Source organism: Meriones unguiculatus, chromosome 1 (genome assembly GCF_030254825.1).
Source record: "Meriones unguiculatus strain TT.TT164.6M chromosome 1, Bangor_MerUng_6.1, whole genome shotgun sequence".
NCBI lineage: Eukaryota > Metazoa > Chordata > Mammalia > Rodentia > Muridae > Meriones > Meriones unguiculatus.
The window spans coordinates 52,369,408-52,390,684 of record NC_083349.1 but is presented as its reverse complement, the minus strand read 5'-3'; the positions used below and the strand labels follow the sequence as shown (position 1 = coordinate 52,390,684).

General features: G+C 38.7%; 1 protein-coding gene across 1 annotated transcript in view; it reads right to left on the bottom strand.

Moving 5' to 3' along the window:
* Window positions 1-21,277, bottom strand: part of Btaf1 (B-TFIID TATA-box binding protein associated factor 1) — a 92,178-nt gene that overhangs the window by 70,556 nt on the left and 345 nt on the right. The window contains exon 2 of the mRNA XM_021631277.2: window positions 5,137-5,260. Coding sequence (XP_021486952.1) covers window positions 5,137-5,260 — 124 coding nt within the window. The remainder of the gene's footprint in view (window positions 1-5,136; window positions 5,261-21,277) is intronic.

The window sequence follows — 21,277 nt, the reverse complement described above, 5'->3', positions numbered from 1 at the left end:
GGCAAGACCTAAATTCAATAATCTCTAGAACCCAAGTATTAAACCAGGAATGGTGGCCAGCATTTGTAATCCCAGCATTGGGAGACAGAGCGAAGCAGATTCCCGGGGCTTACTTGGCCAGCTAACCTAGGTGTCCCGAACCAATGATCTCCAAGCCTATGAGAATCTGTCTCAAAAAAATCCCAACATGGATTATGGCTCCTGACGAACAAAAGACGTGGCTGACCTCGGGGGCACATAGCATGCCACCCTAATGCCCTTCCCCCCCCCAACTCCCTTCTTCCACCTTAATCAACCTCCCCTTGCGTACATGTGTGCACTCATATGCATGTGTACACACACGCACATGCATGCACACGCACACGGACAAGTACATATCTTACTTATTCTCACTATTTAGCTATTCCTGCCCCATGCCTTGGGCTACATAGTTCCAGACCAGCCCAGGCTAAAAAGTAAGACTGTCTCTCTCTCTCACACACACACACACACACACACACACACACACACACACACACAAAATAAAATAAAATAAAATAAAATAAGAAAAGCCAGTGTGGTGGTGCATTCCTTTTTTTCTAGCACCAAGGAGGCAGAAGTAAGCTGATTTCTCTCAATTTGAGACCAGTGTGCTCAATGAATTTCAGGCTAGGCAAGGTCATGTGTTCAAAAACAAAAAACAAAAACAAAACACACACACACATACAAACCAAAATCTATAAAAGTTTAAAAAACACTATCAGAATAAGTAAATCCAGTTAGGCTCTAAAACAGATTAATATATTTTAAAAGTACTTCTACATAGTAAATATTCTCAAATGAATTAAGAAGACAATCCCATCTGCAATAGCATCAGAAAAGAGAAAAAAATACTTGTGAACAATTTTGTTTTGTTTTGTTTTTCGAGACAGGGTTTCTCTGTGTAGCCTTAACTGTCCTGGAACTTGTTCTGTAGACCAGACTGGCTTAAACTTACAGAGACCTGCCTGCCTCTGACTCCTGAGTGCTGGGATTAAAAGCATGCGTGACCACAACCTGCCAATTCTTGTGAACAAAATTTTAATGAAAGTTAAAAGCTATGAAACATTGAAAGGTACCACTGAGAAAAATTATAGATGCAAATACATAGACCTCACCTATTGATGAATTAGTGTTAAGGTAGCAATAACCTATAACTTTATCTATATATAGTCAACATAAATTACTATCAAAATCTTGGCTTACTTTTTGGCAAAAATAAACTAGCTAACCATTTAACTCACAGAGAAATGCAAGGGACCCAGAATCCCTTCAAAAAACACATAAAGGAACAATAGAAGTTGGTAACTCACACTTCTATTTACTTCAAAATGTACTGCAAACAGTAATAATCAGGGCAGTGTGATAATGGCAAAATGACATATAAGCCAGTTAGAATAAATAAGTAAATAAATAAATACATAATAAAATCTGATTTTCTTTAGAATGTCAGGACATCTCAATGATGTCAACAAGTAATGCTGAGAAACATAACCTATATATATATATATAAACTACACACACACAGTGTGCACATGGCAGGAAGGAAGTCAGGCCCTCCCACATCCATCAGCAATCAAGAAGTGTCTCACAGACATGCCCACAGGCCAATCTGACACATGCAATTCTTCAACTGAGGTTCCCTCTTCCCAGGTTCCCCCTTCTCTGGTTTGTGTCAAGCTAATGAAACCTAGCACACATTTTGATATTTTTCATTTTTTGATAAATATAAAATATTTACTATAGTTTTCAGCTATATTTCTTTACTTACCAAAGAGGTTTGGTATTGTTTCAAATTATGCCACACCTACATATAGTTTTGATTTTGTTGTTAGGCTTGTTTGTTAAAGACAGTGTTTCACTATGAAGCCCTGACTGGCCTGAATGGAACTCATTATGTAGACCTGCTGCCCCTTAATTCACAGAAATCCATCTAACTTTGCCTTCTGAGTGCTGGGATTAAAGGTGTGTGCCATTCTGACCAGTTCTTTTTTTAATAAGTTACTCTGCCTCAAAAAAACAAACTAAAGCAAATAAATAAAGGAAGGAAGGAAAGAAGGAAGAAAGGATGAAGAAACACATCTCCATACAATAAAAAAAAAGTACAAAAATTTTATGGCAGTATTTTTCCACATAAATAAGTTACTCGTTCATAACTATTGTTCCCCACAGGATTACTTCTTTTCGTACCTCACTCAACACTTTGTATAATATGGAATTAATCCTCTGTCAATTTGCTATTTTTATCACTTTTATACTTGTCTTTTTACTATGGGACATCTTTTACTCTTAAAAAAACTAATAAAAGTATTTGATAATTTTAAAAGGGAAAAAGGTGGGCAAAAATGATTAGTGGTTAAGGGCACATGCTGCTTCGGCAGAGGACCTCAGCATGGTTCCTAGCACATCAGGTGGCCCACAACTGCCTTAACTCCAGTTCCAGGGGATCCATAACTCTCTTCTGGGCTCCATGAGTACCTGTATACACAACATATATGCAAGCAACACGCTCACACATATAAAAATAATAAACTTAAAAAAAAAAAAGAAAAAAGAAACAGAATAACCAGGCGTAGTGATGCATACCTTTAATCCCAGCACTTGGGAGGCAGAGGCAGGTGGATTTCTGACTTCAAGGCCAGCATGACATTCAGAGTGAATTCTAGGACAGCCAGGGCTACACAGAGAAACTGTCTCAAAAAACCAAACTAAAACAAAACAAAACAAAAAAAAAAAAAAGAAAAAAGAAAAAAGAAAGGAAGAACCAAGAAACATAGCTCCATACAATTAAAAAAAAATTACATAAAATTTTATGGCAGTATTTTTCCACAACATAACTGTCTATCAGCTGATGAACAAATGAAAGGTAGTACACTGTGTAAGTCCTATCCATATCCACAGATAAATATCATTTTGCAGTAGAAAGGAATGAACTAATACAATGTGAACATATTTTATGAAACATATCATAAGAGATCACACACTGCACAATTAGTTTTGCACAAAATAGTCAAACAGACAAATTTAGTTTAATGGTTTCCTAGAGGTGAATATGTGATTAAATAAGGAGTATGTGCTAAAGGGATAAGGCATCTTTCTATTGTAATAAAATCATTTTAAAATTAGATTGTTGTGCCTGGTGGTGGCGACACAAGTTTTTAATTCCAGCACTAGGGAGGCTGAGGTAGGAAGATCTCTGAGTTGGAAATCAGCATGGTCTACAGAATGAGTTCCAGGACAGCCAGAGCTACACAGAGAACACCTGTCTTAAAAAAAAGGGGGGGAGGGTGGGAGGGTAGAGAGATGGCTCAGAAGAGTACTGGCTATTCTTCCAAAGGTCCTGAGTTCAATTCCCAGCAACCACATGGTGGCTCACAACCACCTATAATGAGATCTAGTGCAGGCAGAACACTATAGATGTAATAAATAAATAAATAAAAATTTTTTAAAAAAAGGATACATAAATAGACACATAGGTAGGTAAATGATAGACGGATAGATAGATAGATAGATAGATAGACAGACAGACAGACTGCTATGAAACCTGTTGCGCATAACAGTGGATACACTAAATATACAGAAACATGTATCTAATGATTATAACTTGGGTGGGAGTGTTTACTTTTATTTTATGCATTAAGTATTTGCCTGACTGCATTATGTATGCATATATGTAGGTATGTGTGTATGTATGTACGGGCACCCACATGTGTGCCTGGTACTTTTAGAGACCAGAAGACAGATCTCCCATAAGTGAAGTTACAGAGCTTGTGAGCCACCATAAGCGTGCATGGAAACCAAACCCCAGTTTTCTGCAACAGCAGCAAGAACTCAAAACTCTAAGCCATCTCTATGGCCACACCAATAACTTGTTTTAAAAACAAAAGAAAAATATAAAAAAGAAAAATACTAAGAGTTGAAAAAAGAAGATAAAAAGGTGCTTAAGACAAATATTTTAGAACAATCTGATAGCAGTCAATGTGTTGAAGTCAGAATTAATAGAACTCCTGGCCAAGCAGTGGTGGCACACACCTTTAAACCCAGTGTCTGGGAGGCAGAGGCAGGTAGATCTCTTGAGTTCAAGGCCAGCCTGATCTACAAAGCAAGTTATAGGACAGCAAGGGCTGTTATATAGAGAAATCCTGCCTGAAAAGACCCAAAAGGGGAAAGAAAATAATAATAATAATGCTCCCCCTCCCTTGGAATGCTAAAAACCTTTTCTCAGTTTTCAGTTCTGCATTCTACTCACCTTACAGATGAGTGTACCCTGCACCCTTTTCCATTCTGAGAATGTTGGGCCTCTAGACCAAATTAGTCTTTTCAATCTCTATCTTGCTTAGAAAAGTCCTCTAAGCATACTATTAACCCTCATGGTATCAATCACACAATACGTTATTTGTATGTGTTGAAAGAGATTTATAACACTGACCGCTATGCCTTAGAGAAAGACAAATGATAATGAAGAGAGGGTTAGACTAGACTACTTAAGGCTTCCAGTGTCTGGGACATCACATGCCCTCGCCTTATCTTCCAACTCCTGCCACTTCCCTGTTTCCACCATCCAAAATATTATTGCTTTATTCTGCATGCAAGGAATTTAACACAAGAAATTTTTCAAATATTAATATATAGGTGCAACTCAACATACCCAGAGTTAAGCAAAAATACAGCATTACTTAGGAAAAACACATACTAGAATTGCAGAAACCCTGACCTACCAAAGCAGAAAATTTTCCATTCCAAATAGCTCAACTAGTATCTTCTATATTCAAGCACTGCTCATGAGCACTCATCCATCTGAAAACTACCAACTATCATGTATAATTATTAGCCATTAAGAACAAGTTACACCACTAACAAACCAGATTAACAACTTAGTTCATTAACAAATTGGGTCAGATTCAAATATGTCACACAAGTAAAAGGTTCAAAATTGACAGCTCCCTTAAAGAGTTAAAACTGATTTAAATACTTTATATCTTTCAAACAAATAGCAGCTTTGAAAAATTATTTGGAGAACTAAAGATATTTAATGGGATTTACAAAGCACAAGGTGACGTGAGTGATTTTTACCTTTCCTGTTTGCACTTGTACCATTAGGAAATCCTGAATTCTTACCTTAGATAACAAGTTGTTTAGTTCGTGAGGATGAAGCTTCACCACCTCTCCAAGTTGCTGTGCAGCAGCTTTTCTTGTAACTGCAGTAGTGCCAGTGTCCAGTAAGATAAAAAGCCGATCAAGTCTGTAACAGCAATATACAACAGGTAACTGAATGTGTTTCCTCACAAGCTTGAGGCAGAAAATGTGTTCAACCTGGGAACAAAGCTCTATACTGGGAGCCAGGTATGGTGGCATATGCCTGTAATCCCAGCCCCTGAGAAGCAGATAGAAGAGCAAATTCAAGGGCAACCTGGGCTATGCAAAACCTTGTCTCAAAATTTAAAAACAAAAAAGAAAAAATTTCTTTAAAAAGATCTGTGCTATGGCTATAACAGATGCCTATTTTTCCTGTCCAGAAGAAGGGACAGGAGCCAGCAGTAACCTGGGGTAGCGCCTCATACCCATAATCCCAGCAGCACAGAGGCTGAGGCAGGACTCTTATAAACTCAAGGTCAATCTAGGCTGTACAGTGAGTTCCAGTTCAGCCTGGGATCAAATTCATTTTTGAGTCTTTGTCTCAAAATGAGTGAATGAATGAATGAATGATAAATAAATAAATAAATAAATGAGTGGGTGGGTGAGTGAGTGAGTGAGTGAGTGAAATTTAAGAATTAGGAATAAAGAAAAATTGTAACTTGCAAAGTGAATAACATGGCTTGGTTATAATTCAGAGAAAACTCAGAAAACAAATGTGAGCCAGGTACAACTCCTCCCTTGGGAGAGAAGCAGAGACAAGCTGTGTGTTTGAGGTCAGCCTCATCTACATAAAGCCTTCCCAACTAACCAGCATTGCATAGAGAACTTGTCTAAATAAGAAAGAGAGAGGGGAAGGGGATGAAAAAAGGAAGGGAGGAAGGGAGGGAGGGAGGAAGGGAGGGAGGGAAGGAGGTGAGAAGGAAGGGAGGGAGGAAGGGAAAAAAAGAAAAAGAAAGGAAATATACCTATAGAAATAATGTGTATAGTGCAACAAAATCTTGGGTCAAGAAAATGATGGGACTAGCAGGGCATAGTGGTATTATCTGAGTACTCAGAAGGCTGAAATACGATAACTGTAGGTTCAAAGCCAGCCTCAGCTAAACAAAAAGAAAGAAAGGGCAAAGGAAACAAGCAGAAGAGTATAGAGCACCAAGTGAAGACTGATCTGGCAGAAATGGGAAGCCTTGTAGAGAATTAAACCACAATCCCAACAGATGGTAGTTGTCATGATACAGAAGCAAAACATACATAGAAACAGAACATGCTTGGTGTGTGATACTTAAACAAAACATCATGGGTATTGAAAGAATTATGAAAATTTGAATCTTAGAAATGAAAATATCAAGCAGGGCCGTGTGGTACATGCTTGTAACTCTAGTACTTAGGAAAATGGAATTAGAGCAGCCTGAGCTACAACTGAATTCAAGACCAGCTTGCACTACATACTGAGAGTTTGTCACAACTCTCCATCCCTAAAAAGAAAAAGGTATCACTGAAAGAAATGAGAAAGGGCAGTTGAAGAAACACAGAAAGGATGGTGAGCTTACTAGTGGCAGAGAAAGTACAGCTAGGAGAGCACAAAATGATAGTAGGAGCCATGCATGGCGACACATGACTGTAATCCCAGCACTCACAGCCAGGGCTACACAGAGAAACCCTGCCTCAAAAAACATAAATAAATAAATAAATAAATAGGTAAATAAATAAATGAGGGAGGAGGAAGCTGAAGAAGTTAAGAGCACTGGCTGTTCTTCCAAAGGTCCTGAGTTCAATCCCCAGCAACCACATGGCAGCTCATAACCATCTATAATGAGATCTGGTGCCCTCTGCTGACTTGCAGGCACACATACACACAAAATACTATATAAATAATAAATAAATAAATCTTTAAAAAAAATAAGATAGTAGTAGGAATAGAGAACTAACGCTTAGAAGACAGTTGGAAGGTAAGAGTCATTGCACAGAGGTGATAAACACGGCAATTTATGTTCCTAAGCTTTTAACTCATGACACAAACCAAAACCCTAGCTCTTCTGCTTCTAAAAAAGGTGTGGGATAAAACACAATAGATTATGCCTAGAGTAAGGAGTGAGGGTGGACAAAGTCACAATTGCACAGCCTACCCACGTATCACACAGGGCTACCCTTTTGCCACAACACTAACCTGATGAAGGAAAGTGAGTGTCATGTTTATAGAAGGAGGCTTCTTATTTGGGATATACGGGAAACATTAAACAAAACGGACAGGAAAATGGGCAAGGTTCTAAGAACTGCCCATCTGACATGAAAGGAGAACAAATGGATATAATTTTATATTTTATCTATGAGAACAAATATAATCCCAAATCTAGCCATAAGCTTTAAGCATCAACAAACTAAAAGGTTTATAATACTTCTGGAATTCTTTTCATCTCTCAAAGAACTAAAAAAGTTTGTTTTGAAAGCCTTTTATTTAAGAAAAAGGAAGAGAAAGAAGAGAAAAAGGAGAAAGAAAAACTATTTATTAGAGAACAAATTAAAATAGATGAAAGTCTTTCACACTAAGATGCAAACAGGCGAGGCATGGTGGCCCCATGCCTTTAACGCCAATATTCAGAAGTGAAACAGGGGCTGATGAATCTCTAAGTTCAAACCCAACAAGGACTACATAGTGAGGAAAAGAGGCAAACAGAAGAAACATGGTATTTAAAAAAAAAATGAGTCATAGTAAGCACAGAATCATTATGTTTAGAAATATCACTAAAATACATCTTTTTCTGTCAATATTAATAGTATTGAAATGTTCAACTGTTTTAGAACAAAACACTGAGATTATTTACATTTTACAGTTAAGAGTTATAAAGATATAGCTCAAGAAAATTGCTTTAGGCAATTAAAGCTAAAGACAAATAAAAAAGAATAATACAATACAGTTAACTTCTGAAAGAAATGCAAAAATTAATTTACCCCATATACTGCATATGTAGACTGTACTTCTTGCTCATTCATGGATATCTCAACATTTGCCTGTCTCCTCTGTTGAATAAAAAATGTCCTCCAGAGGCTAATGTGCTGAAGGCTGGACCCCCAGCATATGGTGGGAGGTAGAAACTTCAGGAGGGCCTAGCTGAGGGAAGTAGTTCACTAAGGATATGTATTCAAAAGATGTCTCTGTCTCTGTTCTCTTTCCTTGTCTGGGGCAAGCGGTTCTGCAGCACCATGCCTTTCACTCAGGCTATTCTGCCTCCCCATATGTCCACACAATGAAGCTAGCCAGCCATGGACTGCAACCTCTGAAACAGTAAACCGAAATAGCTTCCTTTTTGTAAGGGGTCTCTCAGATACCGGGAACAATTATAAACACTGACTGGCACACCTTTCATTCACTGGTTTTTGCTAAAGGATTGGTGGAAAGATTAGGATTATGAGAGAAAAAAAAAAAATAAAGGAAAACTGCTTAGGACCACTGGTATTCTTAAAAGTTCTAAGGTGAGGTCATTAAAATCCTTTTACTATAAACTGATTCCCTTCATCCATTTTATATGTGATTCTCAGGTCTGCTGAGAACAAGCCCTTCTGACTTGTTTTCATGAGGCTCATATGTCAAAGTTCATGAGTACCCTCTGTGATTCTTCCCAACAAATATTCTTGGAGAGGACAACAAACACCTGCATGTTGCTGTTCAGAATGCTTCAGGCTCAATTATGAAAAAAAAAATTTTTTAAGGAAATTTTAGGAAACCAGCAAGATGGCTTACTGAGCAGGTAAAAAAAAACAAAACAAAACCACCCAGCCTGATAATCTGGGCTCCATCTCCAGAAGCCACAGAGTTGAAGAAAAGAACCCACAGATTGTCCTCTGACTTCCACATACATGCCATGGCACATGCAAGCCCTGCCTCCTGAAATAAATGTTTTTAAAAAGAAATTTTAGGCATGCAAGAATATGCACCATGACAAATATCTTTTTTTAAAGTCTCTCTGTTAAATCCAACTAAATATAACCTCCTACTTAAGAGTCTTTATTTAACAAACTGCAACCTCACTTGGCCTAGATATGCATTTTAAATCTTAAATTTTATGGAAGGCAGAGTCGGCAAAAATTAAATACCGAAGCCAGGCATCGGTGGTGCACACCTTTAATCCCAGCATTTGGGAGGCAGAGGCAGGGGGATCTCTGTGGGTTCCAGGCCAGCCAGGGCTACACAGAGAAACTCTATTTCAAAAAAAACAAAAACAAACATACTAAAATCAAATGCCTAAGTAAGTTTTATCATAAAGAAATGGTTGAAGGAGCTGGGGAGATAGCACATTGGAAAAGAACACTTGCGGAACAAGCATGAGGCCGAGTTTGAATCCCAAACACCCATATTTTTAAAAAGCTAAGCATGGTCATGTATGTTCCCTGTCACCCCAGTACTACAGGAGTCAGAGACAAGTGTGTTGCTGAGGCTTGCTAACTGGTGACCTAGTGAGAGATCCTGTCTCGAGGTGGTGAGTTACTGAATGGGATACAAGACATTCTCCTATAGCTTCTCCAAGCATAAATATACAAACATACACAACTTCTTATGCCACACTCACGTAAAAAGTTGAAGATCAAATCTATGCAACAGAGGCATATATTTTTGTATCTGTATCTTCATAGTATCATGGATGCTCACTTAAAGTGTGTACAATTCACACTAACTGAGGACTCAACTATTGACCTCCCCGCCCCCCCCAAAAAAAAGTAGACTGAGGTTAAGAGACTTTTCAAAGCCCTACTCGATCATTTGTTGGAAGACTCGGCAGGTTCACTTAAAACTTCATTTAGTGGGGCTGAAGAGCTGGCTCAGCAGATAAGAGCACTGTCTGCTCCTCCAGAGGTCCTCAGTTCAATTCCCAGCAACCACAGGATAGCTCACAATCATCTATACTGAAATCTGATGCCTTCTTCTGGCATACATGTGTACAAGCAAATAGAACACTCATACTTATTTTATAGTAAGTAATAAAATCTTCAAAAAGCAAAAAACCAAATAAAAACTTCACTTAGCTTAGGCTCCTCTTATTTGGGAGTATAGAAGTAGTGTATACACTTGATGGTTTGACATTCTTACAAGTTTTTATAGCTTATTTTGACCACTAATATGTAATTTATCTGATGCCAGATTGTTAAAAATCAACTACTCTCTACCCTAACACTTATTTTCTGTGATTTTTTTTAATGACCCAAAGCACAGCTGCACAACTAGCACTCCAAAGAAGGCCCAGTACCAACCTATCTGTAAATCTATACACAGCGAAATACACTCTAAGTCTACTACTAACCTATTTATAAGTCTGTCTTCATACCATTATTCTTCTAACCTCAATTATTCTTTCCCTATTATCTGTTCATAATACCTGTGTCATTGATCCACTCTCTCCTCCTTCCACTAAGCAGAGACCTCTTGATCTCTGTTTTCAATGTGTTCCTTTAGTGACAAACATCTTGAACAAGTGCTTAAATATCAAATACATATTCCTGGGGCTGGTAAGACAACTTAGTCATTGAAGTGCTTGCCCAAGGACTGAGCTCAAACCCTTGAGCCCACATTCTAAAAGGCAAGCACTGTGGTGCACACTTGTAATCCTAGTGCTGGGAAGGCAGAGACAGGTGGATCCTGAAGTTGAATGACCAGGCAACCTAGTGTAATCAGTGAGTTTCAGGCCAGTGATAGACTCATTGTCCAAAAACAATGGATATTATTTTAGAAATGTCACCAAAGATTGTTATTAGGTCGCCACACACGTGTATACACATATACACACCACTTTTTTTCTGATTCCATGCAATTTAATCTTGGAAAATCCAATTTATTTTTCTATGACTGAAATATCACAGTTGAAGGTCACCAATAAACTAGTAAGCTCCAAATCCACTAGCATTCTTATGAATTCAAATTTTCTTTACTCTTCTGTGACATCTGATACCAGCAAGGATTCATTCTTAAACCCTTTCCTTCTCACCTTTTGATTACCTTGCTAGTTTCCAAGTACTTTTGTTGTATTATTTACTCTTTACAGTTTTCTGTCTGCATGTATGTCTGCAGACCAGAAGAGGGCACCAGATCTCACTATAGATGGTTGTAAACCACCATGTGGCTGCTGAGAATTGAACTCAAGACCTCTGGAAGATCAGCCAGTGCTCTTAGGCCCTAGGCCATCTCTCCAGCTGCCTCCAAATACTTCTTTATTTCACCTCCTTCATACCACACTTTCTTTGGCTGCTCATCTCACCAATTTTAGAAAACTGTATTCTATTGTTTGTTTATACCCAGTATAAACAGTCCCCTAAATCAGCTTATCTGACATGTTCATCTGCCTTTATGTACATATAATTCATAATGAATGTGATCCAGTTGCCAGATTAACTTCCTTAAAGTATACTTTGATCAAATTACTAGGTTATTCTAAAACTTTCAGTGACTCATCCTTATCAATCATATGGTAACACAAAACAGAAGTATAACCCAACATGAGTCTTTTGGTTTTCTAGAATATTGTTATATAATTTTTCCCTTTAGAACGTCTTTTTAGCTGGCCATGGTGGCACACACAACTTTAATACCAGCACTCAGGAAAGCAGAGGCAGGCAGATTGCTGTGAGTTCAAGACCAGCCTGGTCTACAAAGTGAGTCTAAGATAGCCAAGGCTACATAGAGAAAACCTGTATTGAAAAACAAAAACAAGGGCTGGAGAGATGTCTCAGAGGTTAAGAACACTGGCTGTTCTACCAAAGGTCCTGAGTTCAATTCCCAGCAACCACATGGTGGCTCACAACCATCAATAATGAGATCTGGTGTCTTCTAATGGTGCACAGGCACACATGCGGGCAGAACACTGTATACATAATAAACAAATAATTAAAAAAAGAAAAACAAAACCAATCAAATAAAAAGTCTTTTAAATTAACTTAATTTTTATCTAGTTTATTTTATAGATAGAGTCCTCATACAGCCTAGACTGGCCTTGAATTCTTGATGCAGCTGAAGCTGGCCATGAAATCCTGATCTTTCTACCTTCACCTCCCAAAGGTTGGGATTACAGATGCATGCAACCATGCCTAGTTTAAGAGGTGGAGAGATGAGGTATTGAATTCGGAATGGTTATGCATTTAAGCACTCTACCAACTGAGCTACAACCACAGTCTCCATGTCTCATAAACTGGGCTTGGGGATACATGACTATAACCTTGAGTTCAAAGCCAACCTATGCTACATAATCAAGATATTGTCTTGGTTCACCAGTAAGCTCTTGTCTTAGTTGTTTTATTCCTATTACTGTCATAAAACACCATAACTACATATCCCAGGAAGCAGAACATATCCCAGGGAGATCAAAGGTCAATTAGCCTAGCTTACAGGGCTCAAGGTGATGACAAGAGACCCTGCCCTCAAAAAAGGCAGAGGAAAATACTAACCTGAGGGATTGTCCTCTGATCACAACATTCCTGCCCACACATCTCTGATACCTCTCTACACCAACACTGATTCTATCTATCCCACAAAATTCCTCCTGCTCCTCTTTTCAGCAGAGACTTTATCCCAGAGTCATACCTCTGCATACCTATCAGCCAACTTCCCTGAAAGCCAAAAAAAATCAGCTCACTTTCTCCTCCAGTTCTGGCTTGTTTCTTACTTCTTCCACTGTAACAGTAATCAAACTTGCCTCCTTGAGTAGAGGAATAAACACAAAATGTTTCTCTAGTCCTCTTGATTAAAGCACTCTTTGGAGTTCTCCATTCCTCATTTGACAGAGCAAATTAGAGACCATAGAAAAGGAAAAATAAAGAGATGAGCAAACAAGGATCTGACAAGAGGGCAGTCTGACCTGTTAACCTAGGGTAGCTAGCTATGAGACAAGTAGGGCTCTCATCAGGGCCAGGACACAGTGATACAGTTTGAACGGGGCGGGACGGGGGGGGCACAACACCTGAGATAAACTGGGTATTATGTTAGATTGTAGACACAACCCTTGATGAGGGGGGTTAGATGTCAAGAGAAAACTAATTTAAAAAGGGCAAGAGGATTTAGAACATAGTACTTTCTTCCCTTCTCCCTTCTTTCCTCTCTAAATATTTGGGGGGATGGTTGTTATATTATTATTTTATATGTATGGATGTTTTGCCTGCATATATGTCTCGTGCCAGTGGAGGCAATAAAAGGATGTTGGTTCCTCTGGAACTGGAGTTTACAGATGGTTGACAGCCACCATATGTGTATTAGGAAGCCAACCCAGGTCCTCTGTAAGAGCCACGAATGCTTTAAGTCCTGGGCATCTCTCTAACCCCAGTGTTCGTTTCTGAAGCTTAGTACTTGAGATCATCCTGTCTCAGCCTCCAGAGTACTAGGATCACAGGTACCTGCCATGCTTGATTACCACACACCTTTAGTCCCAGCACTCAAAAGGTTGGCAGAGCAGTCAGATTTCTGAGAGTTTGAGACCTTCCTTATCTATAAAGTGAGTTCTAGGCCAGCCAGAGCTACATAGTGAGACCCTATCTTTAAAATAATACTAATAATAATAATAATAATAATAATAATAATAATAATAAATTTCATTCTTGGAAGGATATACAGATAGAAGAAACAAAAATAACAAATGCCAAGTTGAATGGAAAGGTATCAGAGACCGTAGAGTACTTTAAATAAAACTTTCAGGCTAGAAATGGCTCAGCGCTTAAGAGCACTTGTGGCTCTGCAGAGAGATCCTACGTTCAGTTCTCAACACCCACATTAAGTCGCTCACAACTAACTACCTATACATAACTCCAGTCCCAGAGGATCTGAAACCCTCTTCTGGCCTCCATGATCTCGGCATACATGAGAATAATACATACACTCAGGCATACACATATACAGATAAAACAAATCTTTTTTAAATCTTTTTGCTGGGTAGTAGTGGTACATGACAGTAATCCCAGCACTTGGGAGGCAGAGGCAGGTGGATCTCGGGAGTTTGAGGCCAGCCTGGTCTACAGAGTTTCAGGACAGCCAAGGATACACAGAGAAACCCTGTCTCGAAAAATCAAAACCAACCAAGCAAAAATTTTTAAGATAATGTAATTATATTTGACAATATTCACTGGTTTTGAATCTAAGAAACCCAGCCTGTTTTCAATTCAGAGAAGTAATATAAAATTACATGATTAATTTTTATTTCACCTGATTTCAGACAGTTGCCCTGAATAATTGCCTTAAAAGGATATAGAAAGAGGTATAGATGTTTGTGGAAATTTTGTAGATAACTGTAACGTAACCTCTCCTTGCCACATGTTTGCAATAGAATAACTGTTAAGTCTTGTACTTTTTGAACTATGAGATGCCCCAGATTACAACTTCAGTAAATAGAAAAGAAAAGAAAAGGTGCAGTTTTACTCTATGCCTGCCCGCAAAAGAAAAAAATAGTCTCCCAGGAATTCTCAGAATTTAATCTCTGAAAAACTAGTTTTGAAACCTGACAAAACAGCTCACAAAAGTAGTGTGAGTTTATAAAAGCTGTGATCTCAGTTAAGACTGACTAGTACTAGCAGCACTACAGACCAGCCCAAGATACAAAGGGCCATAAAATAAATAATTGTAAAATGCAATGATCCAGCTATGGTGCTGGAGAGATGGCTCAGCAGTTAAGATCACTGGCTGCTCTTGCAGAAGACCTGGGTTTGGTTCCAAAACCCATGTAACTGCTCCCACACAGCGGGCAGCTCACAACCACCTGGTCCAGTTCCCAGGATGTGATGCCACCATCTATCTACCCTCCACAGCCACTGTGAGGACAGAGACAGAGTCAAAGACACAGGCAGACACATGCACACTAACTAGTAAAATAAATCTCTTTTAAAAAGTCAAGTTTGCCCTTTTTGTTGTTTTTTCACATGTAGATAGTGCAGTAAACTGTAGAGATTGCCTGTGCAAAGTAATATGAAACCATGTTGATGCTTCTAAACAGAAAGTAGACTAACTTAAGATGCCACATAGAACACTCATAATCAACAGGAAGATGTGAAACCACAAAGTCAGGTGCAAGCTCAGGTGAGAATGCTTTCGTTCTGTTATAATTCTAGTACCTAGAACATAGAAGTATTCAATAAATACTGCTAAGGAGTGATAGTGAAAAGGCATAATCAAGCTAAGCTACTGCACAGTCCATTCTTCTACACTCTACCCCCATCCAACAAGTTAGAGTCTCTTTCATGACTTTATCTTAAAAAATAGTAAGCTAGATTTCTTTGGCATAAATACATATAATCTCAAATTATGAAATTGTACCTTTTTAAGTGGTTAAAGTGGTACATTTTGTTTTGGTGTCACAACTAAAAATAAAAACATGGCTAGGAACGTAGGTCAGTGGTAGGTTGCTTGCCCATCATGTGTAAGGCCCTGGATTTAATATCCAGTGCAATGAAGCAAACCTATAAATATACTTTGAGAAGTAAAACCAAATCAACAGGTTGAAATTTACCAAAGTGAAGTGGGAAATCTTCTATAATGCCTCCTCTACTTTTTCCTGATTGTCTCTGATTTTTCTACACAATGAAATATTTGATAAAATATTATTTACAGTAATACTTCCTGTCAGTCTTATAATGAATAAAATTAATAGTAAGAGAGGAGAAGCAGGTACAGCATACTTGTATTGACCCATATAAGTAATTATTTCCCGTCCTTAGTACTCTCCCACACCAAGGAACTTCCTTTTGTCAGCATGTAAACTCAGCACTGAGAAAGCAGATCCAAGAGGCTTCAAGGCATCAGAACATGGGGGGTGGGGAGAGGTACCACTTCCTCTTATTTTATACAATAGGCCTGTTAAAACAATGTTTCTCTAAAGTATCAGCAATGTAGTGAGAATTAACAAGACTGAGCAAAAGTTTTGTTCCTATGTGACAATTTGTTAAAGAAACAATGTTTCCTTTTTCCTCCCAGACTCTTTTGAAGCTATATCACTTTTAACTTCACATTTGGGGTAGTGGGGGGAATGCAGCTTCTAAAATAAATCCTCAGAGTTATAAAAATACTTTTATACATAATTCAAAGAAAATAATATAAATTATGTTCTTGAACAGACATAACCTAGAAAAGACTTATGCTGGCTATTAGGAAAATATTACTGTTCAACCAGCAACTCTGATCAATTACGGCATAAACAGGTAAGCATACCAAAAACAATCCTTTTTAAAAATTCTATATCAAGACTGGCAAGATAGCTAGTAAAGGCACTTACTGCCTGATAACCTGTGTCCCCAAAACTCACATGGTGAAGGAGAACTGACTCCCTCAAATTGCAAATATGTGTCACACACATACAATTTTTTTTTTCTAATCTACATTAAGTAGGGCATGGAGGTACATGCCTACAAGCCCAGCAGTCGGGAAGAGGACCACCAATTGGAGTTTGGCCTGAACTACATAAGCAAGACCCAATCTCAAAAAAAAAAAAGGAAAATCTACAATAAGCTTAGAACCCTTAACTAACAGTTATAGATTCACTACCAGTCAATTAGCTGTAACAAGTCCTCTAAACTTGCCTTATCTGTTGTCTAACTTCCACTAAGTTAAAAAAAAAAAAAGGTAACAGAAGAGCATGTGACAAAGCAAGAAGATAGAATTCAAAGATTTAGCAGTATTACTTAAACTGTCTGCACACAACACAACAAGCTATAAACAAGTACTAACTTGCTGTGTGGGGAGAGGTGGAAAGTTTTGACTGTCCAGCATCCACTTTTTTGTTTGTTTGTTTGTTCGTTTTTTGAGACAGGATTTTTGTGTAGCCTCCCCCTGCTGTCCTAGAATTCTGCAGACCAGCTGGCCTCGTACTCACAGAGATTTGCCTGCCTCTTCCTCCCAAGAGCTGGGACAGCATCCACATTTTTAACAGCAGTTAAACAAATTGTTTTAACTCTAACATACATATTATATCTCAAGCACCTCAAGAAGACATATCTTCCAATAATATTTCACTGAATTTCAGATAATTTCAAATGCTGCCTGTGTTTGCAGTCTTAAAGACTCAGCTATTTAAGCAAGATTTACATCCTCATCCACAAATCAAAAGTTCACTGTGCACTTCATAATTTGCCACATTCAAAGTACAGTAAAGCCAATCCTTATAAAAATGTAAGCAGAATCAAAACTTTTGATCATACAAAATGCAGGGTTATAGTGTATACAGTTTACATCACAAAAAGTCATGTTATAACAGGATTTACTAAAAACATGCAAAACTATTCTATTGGGTTTTTTTTAAAAGTATGATCCTAGTCTGAAGATGGCTCTGCAGTTTAGACTCTTCCCTGTTTTTCCAGAGGACCCAAGTTCAAGTTCCAGCACCCACATCAGTCCACTCACAATAAACTGTGTCTCTGGCCTCCAAGGTAACCTGAACTCACATGCACACACCTCGCATACAAGGCCATACATATACATAATTAAAACTAATAAAAATAAATATTTAAAAAGTACAAGCATTATACTTTTTTATAAGTACATACAATATACTTATAAATATACAATATGCAAAGCTAAAATAAATGTTCTTCCCAAAAAGCATAGCCAGGTGCCAGGCCTGTTGGTGGTGTACCTATAAACCTAGCAGAGGTAGCTAGTTGCGGGCCAGCTTCGGGTACATATCCAGAGTCTACCTCACAAAACCAAAGTTAGAGTTGCAGTTCAGTGGTAAAGTATTTTCCTGGCATTCACAAGTCCCTGAGTTCAATCCCCAGTATGACCAAACCACCAAAACCTATGGGTAAACTAGGAAACACTGAGAGACACATTCCTATGGTCTCAGGTATGGGAAAATGAAGTAAGAATTGCTTTGGGCACTACACTGAGACCCCTGTCTCCAAAATTAAAAAATAAAATAAAAAATAAAGTGCAATTAAATGGCCCTTAAGAACTAGACATTCTGCTCAAGACAGAAAGATCATAAGACACATTTCTGTCCCACATAGAAATTATTAATCCAGCAAGAGAGAACAATTAGGCAGCCATCTACTAAATGTGATAAACACACCATGGCAAATAGTACAAGTGAAGTAAAACTCGGGAAGAAGGCTTCCTGAACAAAGTGATATGTAGGCACTTAGGCACTTAGGCACAACTAAGATTGTAATGAAAAAGATGAGATGTGAAGATAAGTGTTATAGATATAAAAGAATGGGAGGTAAAAACATTCTGGGGAAGAAAGACAGAAGTGAGGGAGGATATAAGTATGGAGAACTTGATGCAAGATGAAGCAAGAACCAAGCGATTTACAAAAAGTTTGGGGATTTAGACTTTATCCCACGGCAACACAACGCTAGCAAGTTTTAAGCAAAACAATAACCTAATTAAAATTTGCATATTTGCAAATAACACATCTGAAGTGCTGAATAAATTGAGTGAGTGAGACTCCAGGGGGAACAAGTTCACAGAAAAAGGCTGTTGTAAGCTGGCCAGATCATCCTGCTGCTTCACCTGCTGCTACAAGCGGAGACATCTGACATGTAGGCCTGTAAACCTGAGTTCTACCCCTGGAACTCAAGTTAGAAAGGAGAAAACTGACTCCCAAAAGTTGTCCTCCAACCTCCATAAGCACACTCAGACAGTTTTTCAAGAGAGCATTTCTCCGCTTCCTCCCTGTCGATTCAACTGTAGCAAGTCTCACGCTTCCCACCATGACCAACTCTACCCTCAATGAGCAAAACAAAACCCCTTTTTCTTCTGAAAAAAGTGTATGTGTGGGGAGGTGGGGTGCAGAAGTCTTGGGCTGGATGATGGAATATGACTGTGGCAATTATAAAAAATCAAAAAGACTGGCTGCAGGAAGCTTAGAAAGGTGGGGCAGGATTGGACTTGTGACTGGCTGGATAGAGGGAATGAAAAAGACAGAAAAGTCAAAGATTATTCTACATTTATTCCTCCTGACAGAGGAAGGAACAATAATACCAACGTTTATAAGATTTGAAAAAATGCCGGACAATGGTGGCCCATGCTTTTAAGCCCAGCACTTGAGAGAGAGAAGCAGAGAGATCCCTGGGTTCGAGGCCAGCCTAGTCTACAAAGTTCTAGGCCAGCCAGGGCTACATGGAGAAAACTATCTCTGGTTATATGTAGAAGGGGGAGAGCAGAGACCTTAAAAATAGAAGATTTTTCTACAGTTATACACATTGACAAACGGTGCAAAAATATTTTTTATTTGATTCTGGCATATAATTTCTAATTCTCAAACTATATTTTGCCAGTTTTACATAAGAGGACTTAAATGGGGCTGGAGAGATGGCTCAGAGGTTAAGAGCACCAGCTGCTCTTTCAGAGGTCCTGAGTTCAACTCCCAGTAGCCACATGGTGGCTCACAACCACCTATAATGAGATATGATATCCTCTTCTGGTGTGCAGGTGTACATGTATAAATAATAAATAAATAAATCTAAAAAGAAAAGTACTTAAATGAATCCCCATTTCCACAATACCAACAAGAAAAAAAAATGAAGCTTATTTAGCAGGCATATATATCAGTGCATGAAGTCATACCTGAAACTACAAAGTTTGTTTTCAAATTAAATTCACAAGTATTTTTAAAAGTGTAATACCTCCCCCCAGACAAACTAAGCCAAGCACAGAAGAAGAAGCTTTTATAGAATGTGGCTGACTTTAATTTTTGCAGTGAACAAGAAAAAAAAAAAAGAACAGGAACAACAAAAAGCACTACTCTATGAAACCAAATATTGCAGACAAGAAGTCTTTAAAGCCCACTCAGTCTTTCAGAATTCAGGTGTCCTAAACTTGGGTCAAAAGATTAGAGTTAAGCAAAGAAGAAAGGAAGTACCAATTCCCTTAAACTAGAAAGGTCTAATAAAGCAAGGTGCCACGACACCTCTAATCCCAGAATCCGAGTTCCTTCTGAGTTCAAGGCTAGCCTGAGCTACATGAGACCCATGTCTCAAAAAAGAAAAGAAAAAAAAAGGCTGCTAAGTCTTCTGTTGCTCATGTATCAACATATTCCCTGTGTATATACTTACACATTTACATAGAAGACAGATTGTAAGATAACGCTATCTGCACTCTCAGCGATAAGAAGCGCCACTTGTATGCTCTTCAAGCAGTTTTATAGACGCCTGAAATAAAAATCTTTCTCCCACTGAGTGGATGAGTCTGCTTATGAAATAAAAACTAGGTGTCACGTACTACTGGTACCTAGCAACCTCCTTCACTGAACTCCCATGGGCTTCACCACACACTATTTCATCAGTTACCTAGGGAGTCTGTGAGGAATGGGTTAGGTTCCTCTTCCCTTCTAAGAGAAAAGTTCAGCACATACTGTACTTAAAGGAATGTGCTCAACTCATTGCGGAAAATGAGTGAAAGCTGTTTATTTTCATCATTTATCTCCTTCAGTCCATATTGCGAAAGGACTCAATTTTCATTACGTGACCTCATCACCCCTATAGAACCTGGTAACTTTCTAAACACTGAGAGACTATTCCCTACTTAAATGTCATCGGGACACCAAAATCATTTTCAAGTTTTCCAACCTGTGCTATCACAGAAATTATACAGTTCAATGCTTGTAAATTTTTTCTGTAATTTTCTCAGCCTGTTCCACAGTGGGCAAAACTTATCGCTTGGGAAAAGATGCTAAAATAATCGTCTGTTTAAGACTACACGCTGATGACAGAATGCTCACCGCTGCACAAAAGGAAGAATTACACCTTAAGGAAAAAAAAAGTGAGAAAGGCTGTAACACCCCTTACGCTGTAAATTTTTTAAATTTAGCATAACCAGATGGTCTCTTAGATAACAGTATTTCAACCCCCGCCTCCTTCGACACCTACTACCAAGTTTTGCCGTGAAATGGTGGTTAGGGATCAGACTTTGATACTAAGAAAGAAAAGAGACTCGCCTAGAATCCAAAGAGGGAAGAGAAACCAGAGAAAAGCAACGTGGTGAAGAAGGGGGGGGGGGGGGAGCCAGCTCGACCGCGCCGAGGAGTCACATTTAAGGAGGAAAAAGCCCTGCTGGAGCCCATTCCTCCGAGCGAGCCGAACCCAAAGCGCCCCCGAGGCGAGGGGCGACGTCGGAAGCCCTGGCGAGGAGCGGCGCTCAGCCCCGCACCGAGGCGCCGCCGGGGAGCCGCCG